Below are 18,555 nucleotides of genomic sequence, written 5' to 3' on the forward strand. Positions count from 1 at the left end.
AGTTTGGGTAAGGACACAGGGGCCCCATGAGTTGTCAGTCCACCCCTGGGCCCGTGTCCTTGCCCAAACTCAAAAAAAAACCTATGAAAAGGTACCGGGGGCATCTCATGGGGCCCCCTACAGACCCCGGGCAGTGCCTGAGTTTCCAAATGGTCAGTCCACCCCTGCCCATATCCATTATAGAACTATAGCTTTAATATGTTTTGGAAAATACCTGAAAAAAAAAAACCAAAAAAAATTTGTGCCTGTGTCCAAATAAATATATATATATATATACCTAACTGTATATATATATTTTTTTTTAATTAAATGACAGTGGAATGAAGAGTTGACTTCAGGTTTGAGGTAGTCTGTTCATTCGAATAGACTTCAAAACAGACCAAAGTGGACTGAAAGTAAAACTAAAGGAAAAACTTTTTTTTCTTGAGTTTTGGATAGAGTGGAGAGGGATTAGAACACCTATCAAGTTGTTATTACAGTCTGTACCCCCCCCCCCCCCCATTAGGGAGATTCCCCTCATCATCATTGAAAGTAAAGCCCAACCCAAATTTTGAGTTGTCCCCATTAAAGTAATAGGGTGGAAATCATCCAATAGGGGCACTAAGTTTGGTGACTACAGAGACACCAAGGGATTCCGTTAATTTGCAGGGGTTTTCTTCCCTTCCGGTTTTGACTATGGGACAGGAATTGCAGGTAAATCTCCACAATGGGACACAGATGGCAAAAAAAAAAAAAAAAAAGCCCAAGAAGGGTCATAACCCTATTTTACTTTAACCAAAATGGGAAAAAAAAGTTTTGCCTACAGTTCTACGTTAAAATCAGACCCTTTTTTTTTTTTTTTTTTTTTAGATGCAGCACACAGCAGTGTTTTACCATCTGTGGTGGTGTACAGCACCACAAGTAGTGATTTGTGCTGAAACTTTAAATGGCTGCACCTTGTACAATGTGTTATCCCTTCCTATAGGCCTGAACCAGCCTTTACCCCCGGGTTCACATCTATGCAGCCATGCGGGCCACGTTTTGCATGGGCACGACCACCCATTCATTTGAATGGACTCCTGTGCCCATGACACACAGGAAAAGAAGACCCTGTCCTTCTTTGGAAAATACAGCCCGCACGGGAACCTCGGTTCCCAGTACGGTTGCGTTTTCCAGTGCGGGTGGCGTGCCATTAGAACTAATGACACCTGCCCACGGGACCGCAATTCTCTGTGCAGGTGGTGCCGCTGCATGGATTTTCGTGCGGATCCGCAGCGGCACCACCCGCACAGATGTGAACCTAGGGGTCAGGTTAGGATCTGGGTAAATCTTTTTTACGGAATGCTGTTCAGAAAGATATCCCTTTTCTTCCTATCTTTGTAATAGTTGTCACTGCGGAGGTCCTAACCCTTCCATGGTCTATTAAAAAAAAAACATGTTCCACTTAAAGCGGTAACAAATCACAAAAAAAAAATATGTTCCCCTTGCAAGGAGCATAATGTGCTGGTATGTATCGCATACTAGCACATTACCAAAGACTTATGTACAGTTGTGTTCAAAATAATAGCAGTCAGACATCACTAACCGGATCAATCACTGCTTTTGGTAGGAATGATATTTCTACATGATTTACTAGCAGGTGTAGTAGAGTAATAGAAATCCAACAGACCCAACAGTCATGACATGCATGCTGCTGATTCTGTGTCATTGAATCACTCATTGAAAGGGGCATGTTCAAAATAATAGCAGTGTGGAGTTCTATTAGTGAGGTCATTCATTCTTTGAAAAACAGGTGGCAATTATTGCCCTTATTTAAGGAAGGAAGGCAGCAAATGTTGTACATGCTGGTTACAGTGCATTTCTCTGTGAAATTCTGAGGAAAATGGGTCGTTCCAGTCATTGTTCAGAAGAACAGCGTACCTTGATTAAAAAGTTGATTGGAGAGGGGAAAACATATAAAGAAGTGCAGAAAATGATAGGCTGCTCAGCTAAAATGATCGCAAATGCTTTAAAATGGCAACCAAAACCTGAAAGACGTGGAAGAAAGTGAAAAACTACCATTGGAATGGATAGAAGAGTAGCCAAAATGGCAAGGACTCAGCCAACAATCAGCTCCAGGAAGATGAAAGAAGGTGTAAAGTTCCCTGTGAGGACTGTTACAATTAGAAGACGCCTATGTGAAGCCAAGCTATCTGCAAGAAGCCCCCGCAAAGTCCCACTGTTGGAGAAAAAGACATGTGCTGAAGAGGTTACAATTTGCCAAAGAGCACATTGACTGGCCTAAAGAGAAATGGTGCAACATTTTGTGGACTGATGAAAGTAAGATTGTTCTTTTTGGGTCTAGTGGCCGGAGACGGTTTGTCAGACGACCCCCAAACACTGAATTCAAGCCACAGTACACTGTGAAGACAGTGAAGCATGGTGGTGCAAGCATCATGATATGGGGATGTTTCTCATACTACGGTGTTGGGCCTATTTATCGCATACCAGGGATCATGGATCAGTTTGAATACATCAGAATACTTGAAGAGGTCATGCTGCCTTATGCTGAAGAGGAAATGCCCTTGAAATGGGTGTTCCAACAAGATAACAACCCCAAACACACCAGTAAACGTGCAACATCTTGGTTCCAGACCAACAAGATTGACGTTATGGAGTGGCCAGCCCAATCCCCGGATCTTAATCCAATAGAAAACTTGTGGGGTGACATCAAAAATGCCGTTTCTGAGGCAAAACCAAGAAATAGAGAAGAACTGTGGAATGTAGTCCAATCATCCTGCGCTGGAATACCTGATCACAGGGGCCAGAAGTTGGGTGACTCCATGCAACACAGATGTACAGCAGTTCTCAGAAACAGTGCGACTACAACCAAATATTCATGAAGTCATTCAAAGGAAAGCAAAATCTTCAAACATTTTTCAGTTTATATAGTGAATGTTTGAGTTTGTAAAGAAGAATACAAACACTGCTATTTTTTTGAACAGTCTAATATTCACTTTTCTTCCATTTTTTTTTAGAGGAACAACACAAATTTGATGTGTTTTTTCATGTTTTGATTTGGAATAGAATGTGTAGTGTTCCCAATGCATTTGTGTGGATGGAAATAAAAGCTATTAGAAGGATTTTCAGCTTTATTCACTTTTTTTCCAACACACTGCTATTATTTTGAACACAACTGTACATGTGAAGCTCTCCTGTGGCACGCTGTGGCCGCTGACTGGGCTTCCTTCTTCACGGGCTCTCACCTTTTGAAGGGCTGGCCACTTGCATCGCTCTCCCGCGCCACAGCTCTCTCCATGGACAGCATGCAGTACCCTGAGAGCACAGCGAAAATGGGCCGGTGACATCACTAGTTGCTACTAAAGTAAATTTCCCCTAAAAGGTACACATTTAGGAGATATTGACTGTACGCCTTATTATAGACTTACCTGTAGCTACAAATATGCGGACTTTACTACCACTTTAGCTCTGGTTCGCACAAAATGCGGCTTTGAAATTGCGCTACTTCACTTGAAGTATCACGATTATAAAGCCAGTAGTCTGTGTGATTTCATGTGCGGCTTTTGCCTGACATCTGTGCAACTTCATGCCCAGATGTCCATGGAAGTTGCACATGAAATCGCCAAAACTAGTACAGGAACCTTTTTTTCAAAATCTGTGCCACACTGCAAATTCACGCTGATTTGAATGGTTCCATTTTCGGCAATGGGGTGCGACTTGTCATGCGATTTGGAACTGTCAAACTGCACCAGTGTGAACAACAGCTAAACCTCCAATCGGTGTCTGTTATATACAGAATTGTAGTTTAAAGCCTTCCACAAAAAAAAAAAAAAAGTGGAGATGTTGCAGGTAAGCATACTTTTTATGGAATTTGTTGCATTTAGGAGACTTGCACTGTCATCGTACACGGGTGTCAAACTGATGGCCCTCCAGCTGTTGCCAAACTACAAGTCCCATGAGACATTGCAAGATTGACAGTTACAAGCATGACTCCCAAAGACAGAAGCATGATGGGACTTGTAGTTTCACAACAGCTGGAGGGCCACCAGTTTGACACCCCTGTTGTCGTATCATGTATTGTGGAGTATGACAGCTGAAGGCATTGCTAAGGTCTGATTCATGCAGGCACTGAGGCCCATGCACCACAAATGGCTGATTTGTGTGGCCCTAGCCAGTGATACATACAGGCAGACCATTCAAGTCTAAGGCTGGCCATACACGGTTAAAAAAAAAAATCGTTTGGTAAAAACCGGTTGGAGTTATAAAGATCTATGGAATGTGCATGGGATAACACCATCATTATATTGAAATATTTCCCCCAATTGACGACATATCAATCGTTAACAGAAAGGGTATATTTTTTGTTCCCGGCGATCATTGGGAATGCTGTAAAGATTTTTAGACCTTTGTGAACCCTCCCACTAGTCAACTGTATTTAAAAGAAAGATCTTTTTGTTGCTTGTAATTACAGGGTTACATTTTAGCACGCACATGCGCTGTAGACGTTTTCGACCCGTTTTTTCAATCGATTCAACGACGAATGTTTAGAAAATCCATTGTTTTGGCTCAAAAAAAATCCAACATGATGGTTTGGTTTTCTTGCCATAAAACTTTGCATTTCGATAATCAAAATTAGCCCACTAAAGTTTTGAAAGCCGAACAATTAAGCATATCAAATGTTTTTTCTAACTGTATATGGCTAACAGAGGTTCATCCTACTGTGACAGGTGTGTGCATGAGTGGCCCTGAAGCCTGCATTTCACCTGCACCTACAGACCTGTCACATTAGAAGTGGCTGTGCAGCCCCTGCATTCTCATAGACTTGAATGGGCTGCCTGGATGCAGCAGCTGCAGGCTAGAGATATATATATATAAAAAAAAAAAAGTCTATTGACTGTGTATGGCCCATACACAGTCAATAGACTACTTTTTTTTTTTTTCACAGTCATGTGAATGAGGCCTAAATATTTAGTTTGTACATAGGTTATTGATGGCTTAGCTGTTCCTTTATGTGAAATGATAGATGACTGCGAGGTGTGGGAAGGTGTCTTTTTGCTAAACATTTTGGCATGAAAAGGTATCAGATTATTCCCACTCAGAAAGCAGGAAGCTATGACAGTTCAACAACCAGCCATACCTGAACAAGACAGGTAATGAATACTATGGAATAGGAAGGCTACATCACTGTCCCACATTAAAGGTTTAACAGTTGTGCAAAAAAAAAAAAAAACTATTTATTTCTCCACAGGATTTAAGAAAGTGTCTTAAAAAAGGGATGTATTTCAAAAGTAGAATGTTCTCATATCCAACCCTGGAGAGTTGCCTTGGGAAAGGTAGATCCATTCTTTAAAGATGTCCAGTTATGACTGGTGTGATGCAAGAACATGGGTGCTCAGTCTTAAAATTTAGCTATACATTTAATCGGATACCCCCGCCTTCCTGGCCTGAGTAGCAAAAATCCCTGTAAGACTATATAGCTCAGTGTCAGGTTTTAGGAATTAAGGAGCTGGCCCAGCACTGTTATTGCCTTTGCCACACGTTGCCTAAATTCCCTGGCTGCTGCACCCATAGAAAAGATCCCCCTCCCCATCTCACTGCTCAGTTTTGGGTTAGAATGCTGCTTCCTTTGCTCCCTACAGTGGATATAAATAAAAAAAAAGTCTACACACCCCTGTTAAAATGTCAGGTTTCTGTGATGTAAAAAAATGACAAAGATAAATCATTTCAGAACTTTTTCCACCCTTAATGTGACCTATAAACTGTACAACAAACTGAAATCTTTTAGGGGGGGGGGGGGGGGGGAGTAAACAAACTAAAATAACGTGTTTGCATAAGTGTGCACACCCTCTTATAACTGGGGATGTAGCTGGCTTCAGAATTAAGCAATCACATTTAAAATCATGTTAAATAGGAGTCAGTACACACCTGTCATCATTTAAAGTGCCTCTGATTAACCCCAAATAAAGTTCAGCTGTTCTAGTAGGTTTTTCCTGACATTTTCTTAGTCGCATCCTCGCATCCTATAGCAAAAGCCATGGTCCGCAGAGAGCTTCCAAAACATCGTAGAGATCTCATTGTTAAAATGTATCAGTAAGAAGAGGGGTACAAAATAATTTCCAAAGCATTAGATATACCATGGAACACAGTGAGGACAGTCAAGTGGAGAAAATATGGCGCAACAGTGACATTACCAAGAACTGGACGTCCCTCCAAAATTGAGGAAAAGACAAGAAGAAAACTGGTCTGGGAGGCTGCCAAGAGGCCTACAGCAACATTAAAGGAGCTGCAGGAATATCTGGCAAGTACTGGCTGTGTGGTCCATGTGACAACAATCTCCCCTATTCTGGGCAAAGGGGTAGAGTGGCAAGATGGAAGCCTTTTCTTATGAAGAAAACCATCCAAGCCTGGCTAAATTTTGCAAAAACACATCTGAAAAAGCATGTGGGAAAATGTAGTATGGTCAGATGAAACCAAGGTTGAACTTTTTGGTCATAATTCCAAAAGATATATGTTTGGCACAAAAACAACACTACACATCACCAAAAGAACACCATACCCACCGTGAAGCATGGTGGTGGCAGCATCAAGCTTTGGGGCTGTTTTTCTTCAGCTTAGTCAAGGTAGAGGGAATTATGAACAGTTCCAAATACCAGTCAATATTGGCACAAAACCTTCAGGCTTTTGCTAGAAAGCTGAACATGAAGAGGAACTTCATCTTTCAGCATGACAACGACCCAAAGCATACATCCAAATCAACAAAGGAATGGATTCACCACAAGAAGATGATTAAAGTTTTAGAATGGCCCAGCCAGAGCCCAGACCTGAATCTGATGGAAAATCTGTGGGGTGATCTGAAGAGGGCTGTGCACAGGAGATGCCCTCGCAATCTGACAGATTTGGAGTGTTTTTGCAAGGAAGAGTGGGCAAATATTGCCAAGTCAAGATGTGTCATTCTGATAGACTAATCCCCATAAAGACTGTTGAAGCACCTTTTGATTTGATTCCAGCACTCAAAGTATTAGTTTAAGGGTGTGCCCACTTATGCAACAATATTGTTATAGTTTTTTATTATTACTTCCCTCCAATTAAAAGATTTCAGTTTGTTGTTCAAGTGAGTTGTACAGTTTATAGGTTACATTCAGGGGCGGACTGACAACTCATGGGGCCCCCGGGCAATAGGGGATCATGGGACCCCTGTGTCCTTGCCCAAACTCAAAAAAGCCTATGAAAAAGGTATCAGGGGCATCTCATGGGGCCCCCTACTGACCCTGGGCCCTCGGGCAGTGCCCGAGTTTCCAAATGGTCAGTCCGCACCTGGTTACATTAAAGGTGGAAAAAGTTCTGAAATTATCTTTGTCTCATTTTTTTTACATCACAGAAACCTGACATTTTAACAGGGGTGTGTAGACTTTTTATATCCACTGTATGTGCCCTATGCTGGCATAGCTAAGTAGTAGACACAGCCCTTAGCCAGAGCTTCCTCACTGGAGGGGAAGAGTAGGGGGTCTGTTAGGCTTGGTTCACACCTATGCAGTTTTGAACTGATCTTTTGATCCGTTTCTGCGGTACGTTTTGCGTTTTCTGTCACCCTTGGGTGGATTTATGGACACTTGTGTCATAATTTTTTATTTTTCTGATAGGCAATTTTTTATTTTATTAATTTTAGGTTTATCAGATTGTATTAACATTACGTTGATCATATATCTATACCTATTGCACACAGCTATATTTGTATCCTTGTTTTAATAGCACAGCCTAGCACATTTTGTTTTATTATCGTTTTGCGTTTTTGCACACATGATTTTGATACATTTTTTATGCTTTTTTTCCCCACAATTTGTTGTTGGGCAGATCAAAAAATGCAAAATGCATCAAAAACACAATACTTGCTTTTCTGAAGCATCTCTAGCGTCTATTGAACCAAAAACACACCGTTTTGTGTTTAGATGTGAACATGTCCCATAGGAAACCATGTTAAATAGACTGTTGTGCGTTACTGCAAAAAGCACCAAAAAAACGCATAGGTGTGAACGTGGCCTAAGACCAGATCTGTTGCAGAGTTTGCTGGATTTAACTTTGGTAACTAGTGCATGCTACAGTCTTAGACACATTGCACATCCGCTACATGGGCTTGTTTACACCAGCAACACTGGGCAGCCCAAAACAAGAACAAGGCAATGGGCACTGGTGTATGCTGAAAAAAAGACAATTTTAATTTTTACATAGTGCAATAATACCATAAGGTTAAAAAAATTAGAATACAAAAAAAAAACAAAAAACAAAATTGCAGTGCAACTTAGAGATGCATACCAGCGCATTAATGCATGTGCTATGGTGCAAACAAGCCCCAACTGGAGCACCTCATCTATCTGACTGTATATCTATTTTTGCAATTTCATTTGAGCTTTAAGACCGAATATTTAAATGTTTGCATTTGCCCAGTCATGACAGGCTCTCTTTAAAACAATAAACACGAGGGGGAAAAAAAAAAAAAAAAAGTTATCTACACCATATTGCCACTTGAGGGAAATGTATTTTAAGGAGCAGCAGAAGACCACAAATCCTTAGAAGAACATTCCTCTATACCAGGCTGCACTTTCAACATTCTTGCGGCTCAGTCAACTTCTTACACAAGGACTCGCTTGTGCTCTACTCACAAAATACACAAAAGGGCAAAAAAAAAGGGATCAAAATTATTTTCTACATATATACAACCTCACAGTCCAAGATTATACAACAACAACAAAAAAAATAAACAAATTGCAAAAATAAACAAAATATCCTGGCATAGTAGTAGTCCCAGTAAATTTCCCTGTCTTGGAAAATGTAGACGTCAGCAGAGGTTCCAGAACCGTAGAGTATTTGTTGAGTTTGATCATCTCCCACCTCCTAGCTGGCGCTGGTCTTCGCATCTGTGGTTGGAGTGATGGCGTCATTGGCAAAACCGTCGTAGCGATTCTCTGAACACAAGGAGAGCTCTTCAGCTGTGTCCATGCTGTTGTTGATTTCTAAGGATGTGAAAGAATTAAATAGTAAGAATTACATGAATTTTAATGCGAAAATGTCTCAGGAGGTAGCCATATTGTAAGCAAAATGGTTCACCTATAAGGGAAGCCTGCTTTTAAAACACGACTGTAGCTGTCAATCCATCCACTAGAGCAGTGGTCTCCAAACTGCGGCCCTTTGCTTGCCTTTATAAAGGCCCTTGGTGCACTTTTCATTCCACTGATACAAGGCACTATTCCTCCCACTGACACCAAACAATGGGGCATAACTCCTGCTGACAACAATGAGACACTATTACTCCCACTGACACCAACAATGGGACATACTTCCTGCTACTGACATCAACAATGGGGTACTATTCCTCCCATTTACGCAAACGGGGTACTATTCCTCCCATTTACGCAAACGAGGCACTATTCCTCAAACCGACGCAAACGATGGGGCACTATTCTTCCCACCGACACCAGAGATGGGGCACTATTCTTCCCACCGACACCAGAGATGGGGCACTATTCTTCCCACCGACACCAGAGATGGGGCACTATTCTTCCCACCGACACCAGAGATGGGGCACTATTCTTCCCACCGACACCAGAGATGGGGCACTATTCTTCCCACCGACACCAGAGATGGGGCACTATTCTTCCCACCGACACCAGAGATGGGGCACTATTCTTCCCACCGACACCAGAGATGGGGCACTATTCTTCCCACCGACACCAGAGATGGGGCACTATTCTTCCCACCGACACCAGAGATGGGGCACTATTCTTCCCACCGACACCAGAGATGGGGCACTATTCTTCCCACCGACACCAGAGATGGGGCACTATTCTTCCCACCGACACCAGAGATGGGGCACTATTCTTCCCACCGACACCAGAGATGGGGCACTATTCTTCCCACCGACACAAGAGATGGGGCACTATTCTTCCCACCGACACCAGTGATGGGGCACTATTCTTCCCACCGACACCAGTGATGGGGCACTATTCCTCCCACAGACACCAATGATGGGGAACTATTCCTCCCCCTAATACCAAAGATGTAATGTTTACTCCACAGATACCAGGACAATTTCTACTCCCAATGGCCACAGTCCAACCACCTAAAGTCTAGAAGACAGTAAACTGGCCCTTTGTTTAGAATGTTTGGAGACTTCTGCACTAGAGTACTAGATCTCCTGTGAATGGATAGGCTACATTATTAACCAGTGGCCTCTAGTGAACAAATATTTTGCATTCTCAGTGATATTATTGGTCTCCAGTGAATGAATAGGCTGCATTTACAGTGATGTCACCAGACTCTAATATCACCAATGTGTAGTGCAGCCATTCTCAACCAAAGTTCCTTCAGAGGTTGCTAGGGGTTCCTTGAGTCGTGACTGATTAACCTCCCATTTATTGGTGCCTATCTGATTCTGGATCCAATGACAATTCCAGCTAGCTTTATGACACAAATCACCTTTTCGCTGTCTGTAACAGCGGTGGTCAAAATGTTGGACATTATGACGGGCCACTAACGTAAGGGGCATTTTTCTCACAAACTACGAATTAACTGGTTTAGTTGGTTCCCCAATGACCTAAAAATTATTTCAAGGGTTCCTCTGGAGCAAAAAGGTTGAGAAAGACTGGTCCAGTAAATGGATAAGCTTCAATCTCTGACATCACCAGTCTCTGTGATATCACCAGTGTCATGTGAATAGAAAAGCTATGATATCACCAGTGTCATGTGAATAAAAAAGCTGCATTCCAAGTGAAGTCACCAGTGTCTAGTAACTGGATAGGCTGCATTGCCAGGGATGCGCTGGAAGCAAGAGAATGGATAGGATGCATCTTCAGTGATGTCGCTTGGCTTTAGTAAATGAATAGGCTGCATTTATAGTGACATCACTGGTCTCTACTGGGAAAAAAGGTTGCATTCGCAGTGGTGTCACTGATCTGTGGCAATCGATTAGGATGCATTCACAATGACATCATTGGTCTCCAGTGAGTTGCTAGATTGAATATCACTTCAGCACAATATGGCTTCCTCGGAAAATCTACATCAAAATCATCGGTCTCATCCAATTACAAAATTTTAAAATGGGTAAAGATCTTTGCATTGACTAATACAAATATGATTTGGAGGAAAAGACCTGTTTCTTCAAGGGATTGTCCGCCATCACTGAAAACACCTCGGTACACATTTACCTTTCTCATTCATAGTAAGGTGGCCCACAATGTTTTGGTCTGCCAAGTGAGGTCGGAATAGGCAACAGTATAGTGACCAATGATACTAATGGCACCAACTACATGTAAGAGTTAACACCTGACTGTTGCTAACATTATGGAAGATAGTCATGATGGCTCTACAGCTTTATTCTTCAGCAGGGTAGTCAAGGCTAGGAAAAGAATAGCATCACCCACCAAGCTACTAAAGAGGGCTACAAACTACATTCTCCATCTTTCCTTACAGTACAAGCCATAGAAAGGGAAGGTCCTTCTCCTGACAGCATCATTTGATATCTCTGTACATACTTATCTTTGTGTCCACACGTACTACTGCAGATCCAAATACAATTCAATATTGGAAGGAGTAGGGAAGGCTTTGTACCCTGTGAGGCAGCATGACATGGTGAAATGCAAGCCTCCATGCAGGAAGATTTTGGTGAAGTCCAGACTTTATCCCATAGGGAATCCCTCGCTACCCCACTGTTGACATAAAGGGGTTTATTTACTAAAGCTGGAGAGTCCAAAATCAGACTCCCTTCTGCATAGAAACCAATCAGCTTCTAACCTCAGCTTGTTCAATGAAGCTTTGGCAATGAAACCTGGAACCTGATTGGTTTCTATGTAGAAGTGAGTCTGATTTTGGACTCTCCAGCTTTAGTAAATAAACCCCAAAAGGTCCACATTACCTAAAGCATTCATCATACAAAAAACCTCCCAGACAGACACTGAACCTAAGGAACATGAAGTACAAAATTGCTCAGATAGGAATTATCAAAAGAGCCCAGCCAATGGATTCATGAGATTGCAGAAGTGTATTCACTTGAAGAAAAAATTATGTTCATTTTCAAATAAATTTGTGGTTGGATTGGAAAAAAAAATCAAAGTATAAAATGAAGATTGAACTCTACAGTTTTCTTAATCTTCTATAAACATTGAGAACAAGGAATCTGCTGTGACGGACACCCTTACCTGTCACCTCCGGGTCTGTTTGAGTATTGGCAATTTGGGGCTGCTCTGACTGTGTTTTGTACAGCTCGGTAGAAAATGCTGGCACTTTATTAACGCAGAATGAAAACAGAGTAAGTACTTCTTAAGAAAAGAAAAATGAGTCTAGAAAAAATATTTAGACCTCTAAATATCTCATAATATGCAAATGATCTTGCCTTCTAAAACTATTAATTGCATTTGCCCTAAGTTAATATTACTGGGAGTTGATAAAGGGTTACGGCCCCACCCCTGCCTATTAAGATATGCAGAGAAGGCACAGTGGCCACATAAAACTTCTGTGCATGACTGTAAGGCTCAGGTCCAACTACTGTAACCCAAAAGTCATGCAACTTAGCCAGGCGATTTGCTGGCAACTGGATGCGACTTGAGTAGGACTTTGACGTGAGTTGATGTGCAACTTTGCCACGGTAATCTTCCTGTAATGTTGGATGCAATTCGCATCAATATAGATGAGGATCTGACTTGGAGGCGACCTCCATTAAAGTCTATGGGCACAAATCAGATAGATGTCGCCTTTGAGTAGTACAGGAACCTTTTCTAAAGTTGGAGCAACTTCAGTAGAGCTACTTAAGACAGCACTCTTTGATTAACTAGGAATTTCACTTGGGGTCTCAAGTCGGATCCCAAATTGCGGCAGTGTGAACTGAGCCTAAAAGGGATTTGCATAAATGGAAATGGACTTATTTAATAAATACTGCCAGGAGAAAGTCCATTGAGACAGATCATCCAATCAGAATTTACTTTACTTAAAACACGCCACTGAAAGATGGAACATATTTGTTTTAATGGGTACTGTATAACGAATTAAACTTTCATTTATCTGAATTGGCTTTAAAGTGTTAACCAGAAAATTTAATTCCACATTTAATCAAAAAACAATTTTCTCTTTTGACTTATCTGTGAATGCCTTATCTTAGAGTATAGTACAGGACTTGTGTTCATAGACTCAAGTTATATGCAGGCCACCTCAGAGTGACTTCACACCGGCAAAAAAATAAAAAACAAAAAAAACACGCTATGGCTTTCCCTACTGCACATGCATATAACACCGCCTCTGTGAGACTCCAGGTTTTTTTAGCCGTCCATAAGGAATGATCAAAACAGACGCAAGTGGGCCTGTGTCCTGAACCTGTACTCTAAGATAAGTAATTTACAAGCAAGTCAAAATTCCAAATTATCCTAACCATGCAATACAGGACTTGTACTCATAGACCATGGGATGTACGCAAGCAATAAACTGAGGGGTGGGCAGCAACAACACCTTACGGCCAAAGCGTGCATCTGCTGAGGCCTGAACATTCACCTAGCAAAACTTGAACAGAAGACCAGGTAGCAGCCTTGCAAATGTGAGATACTAATTCCTTGATGCTGAAAAGCCCTGGTGGAATGAGATCTGATGAGGAAAGGAGGAACCCTTTCCTTAAGGGCATAGGACAAGGAAAAAAGCGGTCTGAACTATCTAGTAATTGTGGATTGAGAAGCAAGATGTCCTGAGGGACATCTTGCATATAGAGGCCGTTGTTGCCACGTACGACCCTGACACACCCAAGCCATGTAGGGCCATTTCCTTGTCATGTTTTGGAAAAGAACAGAGGGAAGGGAGAATAGTGTCTTTATTAAGGTGGAAAGAAGAGACCACCTAGATAAAAAGGAATATTTTGGTCTCAAAACCAACTTGTCCCTGTGCAAAACAAGAAAAGGTTCTTTATGAAAAAGATTTGACACAATACCCAAACAGACGTAAGGGAGACCAGAAAGGCAACCTTACATGTGAGGTCTTCCAAATGAATGTTTGTACTTGATTCAAAGTTAGGGGGGCTTGAAAACCAGAGATCGGTGCCGATCCCTGCTCTGACAACTGCCGGTTCTCGGCATTACTTTCCCCACGTTCTGACAGCGTGAGGAAAGTGCAGCCGAGAACCGGCAATTGCATTTCCCTGTGATCAACGTGTCATTGGACACGGCTGATCACGTGGTTAAAAGCAGCTGTGATTGGGCTTTTAGGGCATCACGTGATCAGCTGTGTCCGTAGGACACAACGACCACGGAGATTGCCGGGTGCGCGCAGAAGAGCACAATCTGGGAAGATGTCATATGATGCCCTCCCAGAACTGGTCGGCCGCAGTGTAGCCGTCATTCGGCTATCTGCGGTCAGCGACTGGTTAATACAAGAGAGGATTTTATTCGCTTTAGAAACCGCAGCTTGAGTTTGTGATCTACCAGAATTCCCAGATCCTTCTCCACCATTGATTCCCCCAGTTGTAGCCCCCCAGTATGTATGATGCATGCATATTCTTAGCCCCCAGGTGCAGAACCTTACATTTATCAACATTAAACCTCATTAGCACTTCCACCTGGCAGCACTAGGGTCGTTCGTTTGAATCCCAGCCACGGCACCACCTGCCTGGAGTTTGTGTGTTCTGTGCCTGCATGGGTTTCCTCCGGGTACTCCAGTTTCCTCCCACACTCCAAAAGACATGCTGATAGGTGAATTGGCTCCTGTCTAAATTGGCCCTAGCATGTGTATGTATGAATGTATGTATGAATGTGAGTTAGGGACCTTAGATTGTACGCCCCTTGAGGGTTAGGGACTGATGTGAATGTACAAAATATATATGTAAAGCGCTGCGTAAATTGACAGCGCTATACAAGTACCTGAAATAAATAAGTTTGCGACATAGTTGCCCAATTACACAGAGCATTGAGGTCGGCTTGTAAGTTGGAGACATCCTGTAAGGACATTCCACTGCACAGCTTGGTGTCATCTGCAAAGACTGCAATGGGATTTTTAATTCCAGACCCTATATCGTTTATCTCACGGTGTGCCTGCCAGGGAGCTTCCCCCCCACCCCCCTTCTAGTGCCTGTGTCCCTTCACACCCCCCCTTTTCATCCTGCAGCGCCCCTTTACAGCCGGGCCACACAGGATGAGAAGTGTTACTTTTCACCCCTGCCGCGGTCCCTTTCTTCCAATCCGGCGCAGCTGGGCGGGAGGAAGATGACCCCCTGCGGCGAGATTCACACCGCTCCTGGCCATACGGCCCGGAGAGGGGTGACCAGCAGGTGCAGCGCGGGCACGAGGCTTCCCGCGCCTGCACCCGCCAGACACAAAGGCCGCGCTCTCGAGAGCGAGGCCCGTGTCGAGAGGGCGTGCCTCGTTGCCCGGGCAATGCGGTACGCCGCCCAATGCTGACAGGGCAACTGGGAGCGTCCTGCAAAGACTTAAGAAGGCAGATGCAGGGCTCTCCTGGTTGTTCTGTTCCGCTGCAAGCTGCTGGGAGGTCTCCGCTGAGAAGAGACCCCTGCTGCCACTCTGCTAAGACCCGGGGATCATTACCCGCTGAGCACTCTATCACCCCAGGGAGATTTAGGATTATTACCTGCCGAGTACTCTGCATTACACCAGGGAGATCGAGGATTATTACCTTCTGAGTACTCTGCATTACCCCAGGGATACCAGGACTATTACCCGCTGAACACTCTGCTAATACTCAGGGCTCAGGAGGAGTACCCGCTGCTACACGGCCTGATACTGTGGGGCCAGGATTGCCCACGCTGCTGTGTGTTGGAAATACCCGCTGTGTGGATCCTCTGCTGTGTGCTGAGAAGTATCACTACCGGCTGTCGGCTGCTGTGAGCCAGGAAAAACCCCTGCCAGAACTGTGAGTGTCATCTGCCCCTGTTTTCCCCTGTACGGACTGTCTGTGAACTTTCCCCCCTTACCCGTTCCTGCCTGGATTACAATTTTGGCCCTTCCCTGCTCCTCCCCTGCTCCAGAGACTTGTACACTACCCTCAGACCCAAATTGAGTGATTGTCATAATTCAATAAAGCGTTGAGTGTTTATCATCTCCTCGGTGTGTTCTGTCCTTCCTACGCTCCATCACAGTTTATAAATATATTAAAATGTAAGGATCCCAACACTGAACCTTGGGGTACACCACTGACAACCCTAGACCATTCAGAGTATGAATCATTAACCACTACTCTCTGAATACCATCTTTTAGCCAGTTTTCTATCCATTTACATACGGATTTTTCCAAGCCTGTAGACTTTACCTTACACATTAGCTGTGTGTGGGGAACTGTGTCAAACACTTTTGCAAAATCAAAGTATACCACGTCCACCACCACCACCCCTCTGTCCAAGTATACCACGTCCACCGCCACCCCTCTGTCCAAGTATACCACGTCTACCGCCACCCCTCTATCCAAGGTTTTTGCTCACCCCCTCATAAAAAGAAATCAGATTTGTTTGACAACTTCTGTCTTTCATGAATCCATGCCGTCTCTTGCTTAAAATATTCTGTTCCAGCAAGAACTCATCTATGTGGTCTTTTAATAAACTCTCCAGTATCTTCCCAACTATAGAAGTTAAACAGGTCTATAATTACTTGGTAAAGATTTTGACCCCTTTTTAAGTATTGGCACCACATTGGCCTTACACCAATCCAGTGGTACTATGCCAGTCATTAAAGAGTCCCAAAAAATTTGAAACAATGGTTTTGAAATGACAAAGCTCAATTCTTTAAGGACCCGTGGGTGTATGCCATCTGGTCCAGGTACTTTATTCACCTTTATACTATCTAAATATTTTTGGATCATATCAGTTGTGAGCCAATGTGGATCATCTGGAGCTGTGTCAATACCATGCTCATTATGGACAAGAGCTCCGCCATGCTCCTTTGCATACACAGAGCTGAAGAAGGTATTTTCAATTTTTGCAGCCTTTATTTCCTTTTTGCATATTCTGTTATATTCTTTGTAATGTTTAAACGATGATAGTGTTCCTTCATTTTTAGATTTAATAAAAGCTCTTTTCTTATCTGTAGCTTTTTTAACTTTGGCCGTAAGCCACATAGGTTTGATTTTTAGCCTTTTAAACTTGTTGCCCAGCGGAATATATTTTGCAGTGTGTTCACATACAGTCTTTTTTTTTTTTTTTTAAGAACTCCCATTTTTGTGTTGTGTTCATCAATGCCAATATTCCCTCCCAGTCTAAGTCTTGGAGAAAAGCTCTCAGCCTTGGAAAATTAGCTCTCTTGAAATTGAGTGTTTTATTTTTCCAATATGTGCTTGCGGTTTAGAGTAGCAGACTTGTTTCTATTAGGGCAACTTGACCTCTGGTGTCCCACTGATTGTTTATGTAGGCCACTGCTGTAGCATTAACCAACTGCACTCTGACTGTGTGACCTAATAGAAGGGAGGTCAGTGTTGTAGAGATAATTGGATGGCTCTTCACTCCAGAAAGTTGAAGGGAAGTTTCAACTTGACAGTGGAAGGGGAGTTTCCCCTGGACAGTCCAGATAAATTTAATTTGCCACTTAAAAATGCTTCCTCATCCAGTATGGCTGGCATCCTTTGTCACCACCTTCAAGAACATGTAAAAGAATGACTTTCCCTATTCCAGGACAGGACTGGAGATCCACCATGCCAGGTAGAGCTTTGGCTGAAGAGAAGCATTGGGGGATCTAAGGTTTGGATTTGATAAGATAAGATAGGATAAATACTTTGTCATCGCAATGCAAATTACAATGCAATTCTATTAAAAAAAACACACATATGTGAACATATAACATCCACAACATACACACATGTGAACATTACGCCCCCATATAAAGACGTAAAAGGAACCCCTACCACAACAACAAGCCAAGTCACTTGGAGCTAGATAATATTAATCAAAATTACCATTTAGGGCCTTTGTTCCACACCATGTTTATGTGTAATTGAAGAGTTTCGGTGTGAAACTGGGAAAAAGGAACTGCCTTGAAGGAGGCTACCATTAAGCTCAGAACCCTCATGTAGAAACAAACTGAGGGGTGCTGTTTTGCCCTTACGGTCTACATGTGGGACCTTTGAAATCAATTTTATCCTCATGAAGGAAGATTCTAGCTTGGGCTGTAGCCAAGATTAGACCTAGGTACTCGACAGTGTGGGAGCTTGGGAGCAAACTTTGGAAAGCTGATTATCCAACCAAAAGTGTGAAGGAATTGGATCAGCCTTTGAACATTGGTAGACAAGGTTCTGACTACGGAGGTCCTTAAGTAAGAGGTCATCCAGGTAACCAAGGACATGAATGCTCTGGGTTCCCAGAAAAGCTAGAAGTAGGGTAGGCAGTTTTGTACACACTCAGTGTGCTGAGGAGGACCCAAATAGTAGTGCCATAAAAGTGGAAGTGTCAGCCTCCCACAGCAAAATGCAGAAAGTTTTCAAATTACACTTGTCTGAGAGTTGATTCTATCCAGACTTTTGGTAAACAAAATAATCTGTTTGGACATCTTAAGTCCAGAATCGGACATATGCCCCCATTTTGTTTTGGAACTGTGACTAAGTTTGAACAGAAACCTT

General features: G+C 42.8%; 1 protein-coding gene across 6 annotated transcripts in view; it reads right to left on the reverse strand.

Moving 5' to 3' along the window:
* Window positions 1-8,169: 8,169 nt before the first annotated feature.
* Window positions 8,170-18,555, reverse strand: part of GDPD5 (glycerophosphodiester phosphodiesterase domain containing 5) — a 344,747-nt gene continuing 334,361 nt past the window's right edge. For 4 of the 6 annotated variants that reach the window (XM_089678001.1, XM_089677998.1, XM_089678000.1 and 1 more), the window contains 2 exons: window positions 12,168-12,251; window positions 8,170-8,987 (listed from right to left, as the gene is read on the reverse strand). In XM_089678001.1, the coding sequence (XP_089534127.1) occupies window positions 8,869-8,987; window positions 12,168-12,251 (203 nt within the window). In that variant the 3' untranslated portion in view covers window positions 8,170-8,868. The remainder of the gene's footprint in view (window positions 8,988-12,167; window positions 12,252-18,555) is intronic. The other 2 variants (XM_089678003.1, XM_089678002.1) reach the window with 1 other exon arrangement.

Source organism: Staurois parvus, unplaced genomic scaffold (genome assembly GCF_062004578.1).
Source record: "Staurois parvus isolate SC_StPar_1 unplaced genomic scaffold, SC_StPar_1.0 ptg000196l, whole genome shotgun sequence".
NCBI lineage: Eukaryota > Metazoa > Chordata > Amphibia > Anura > Ranidae > Staurois > Staurois parvus.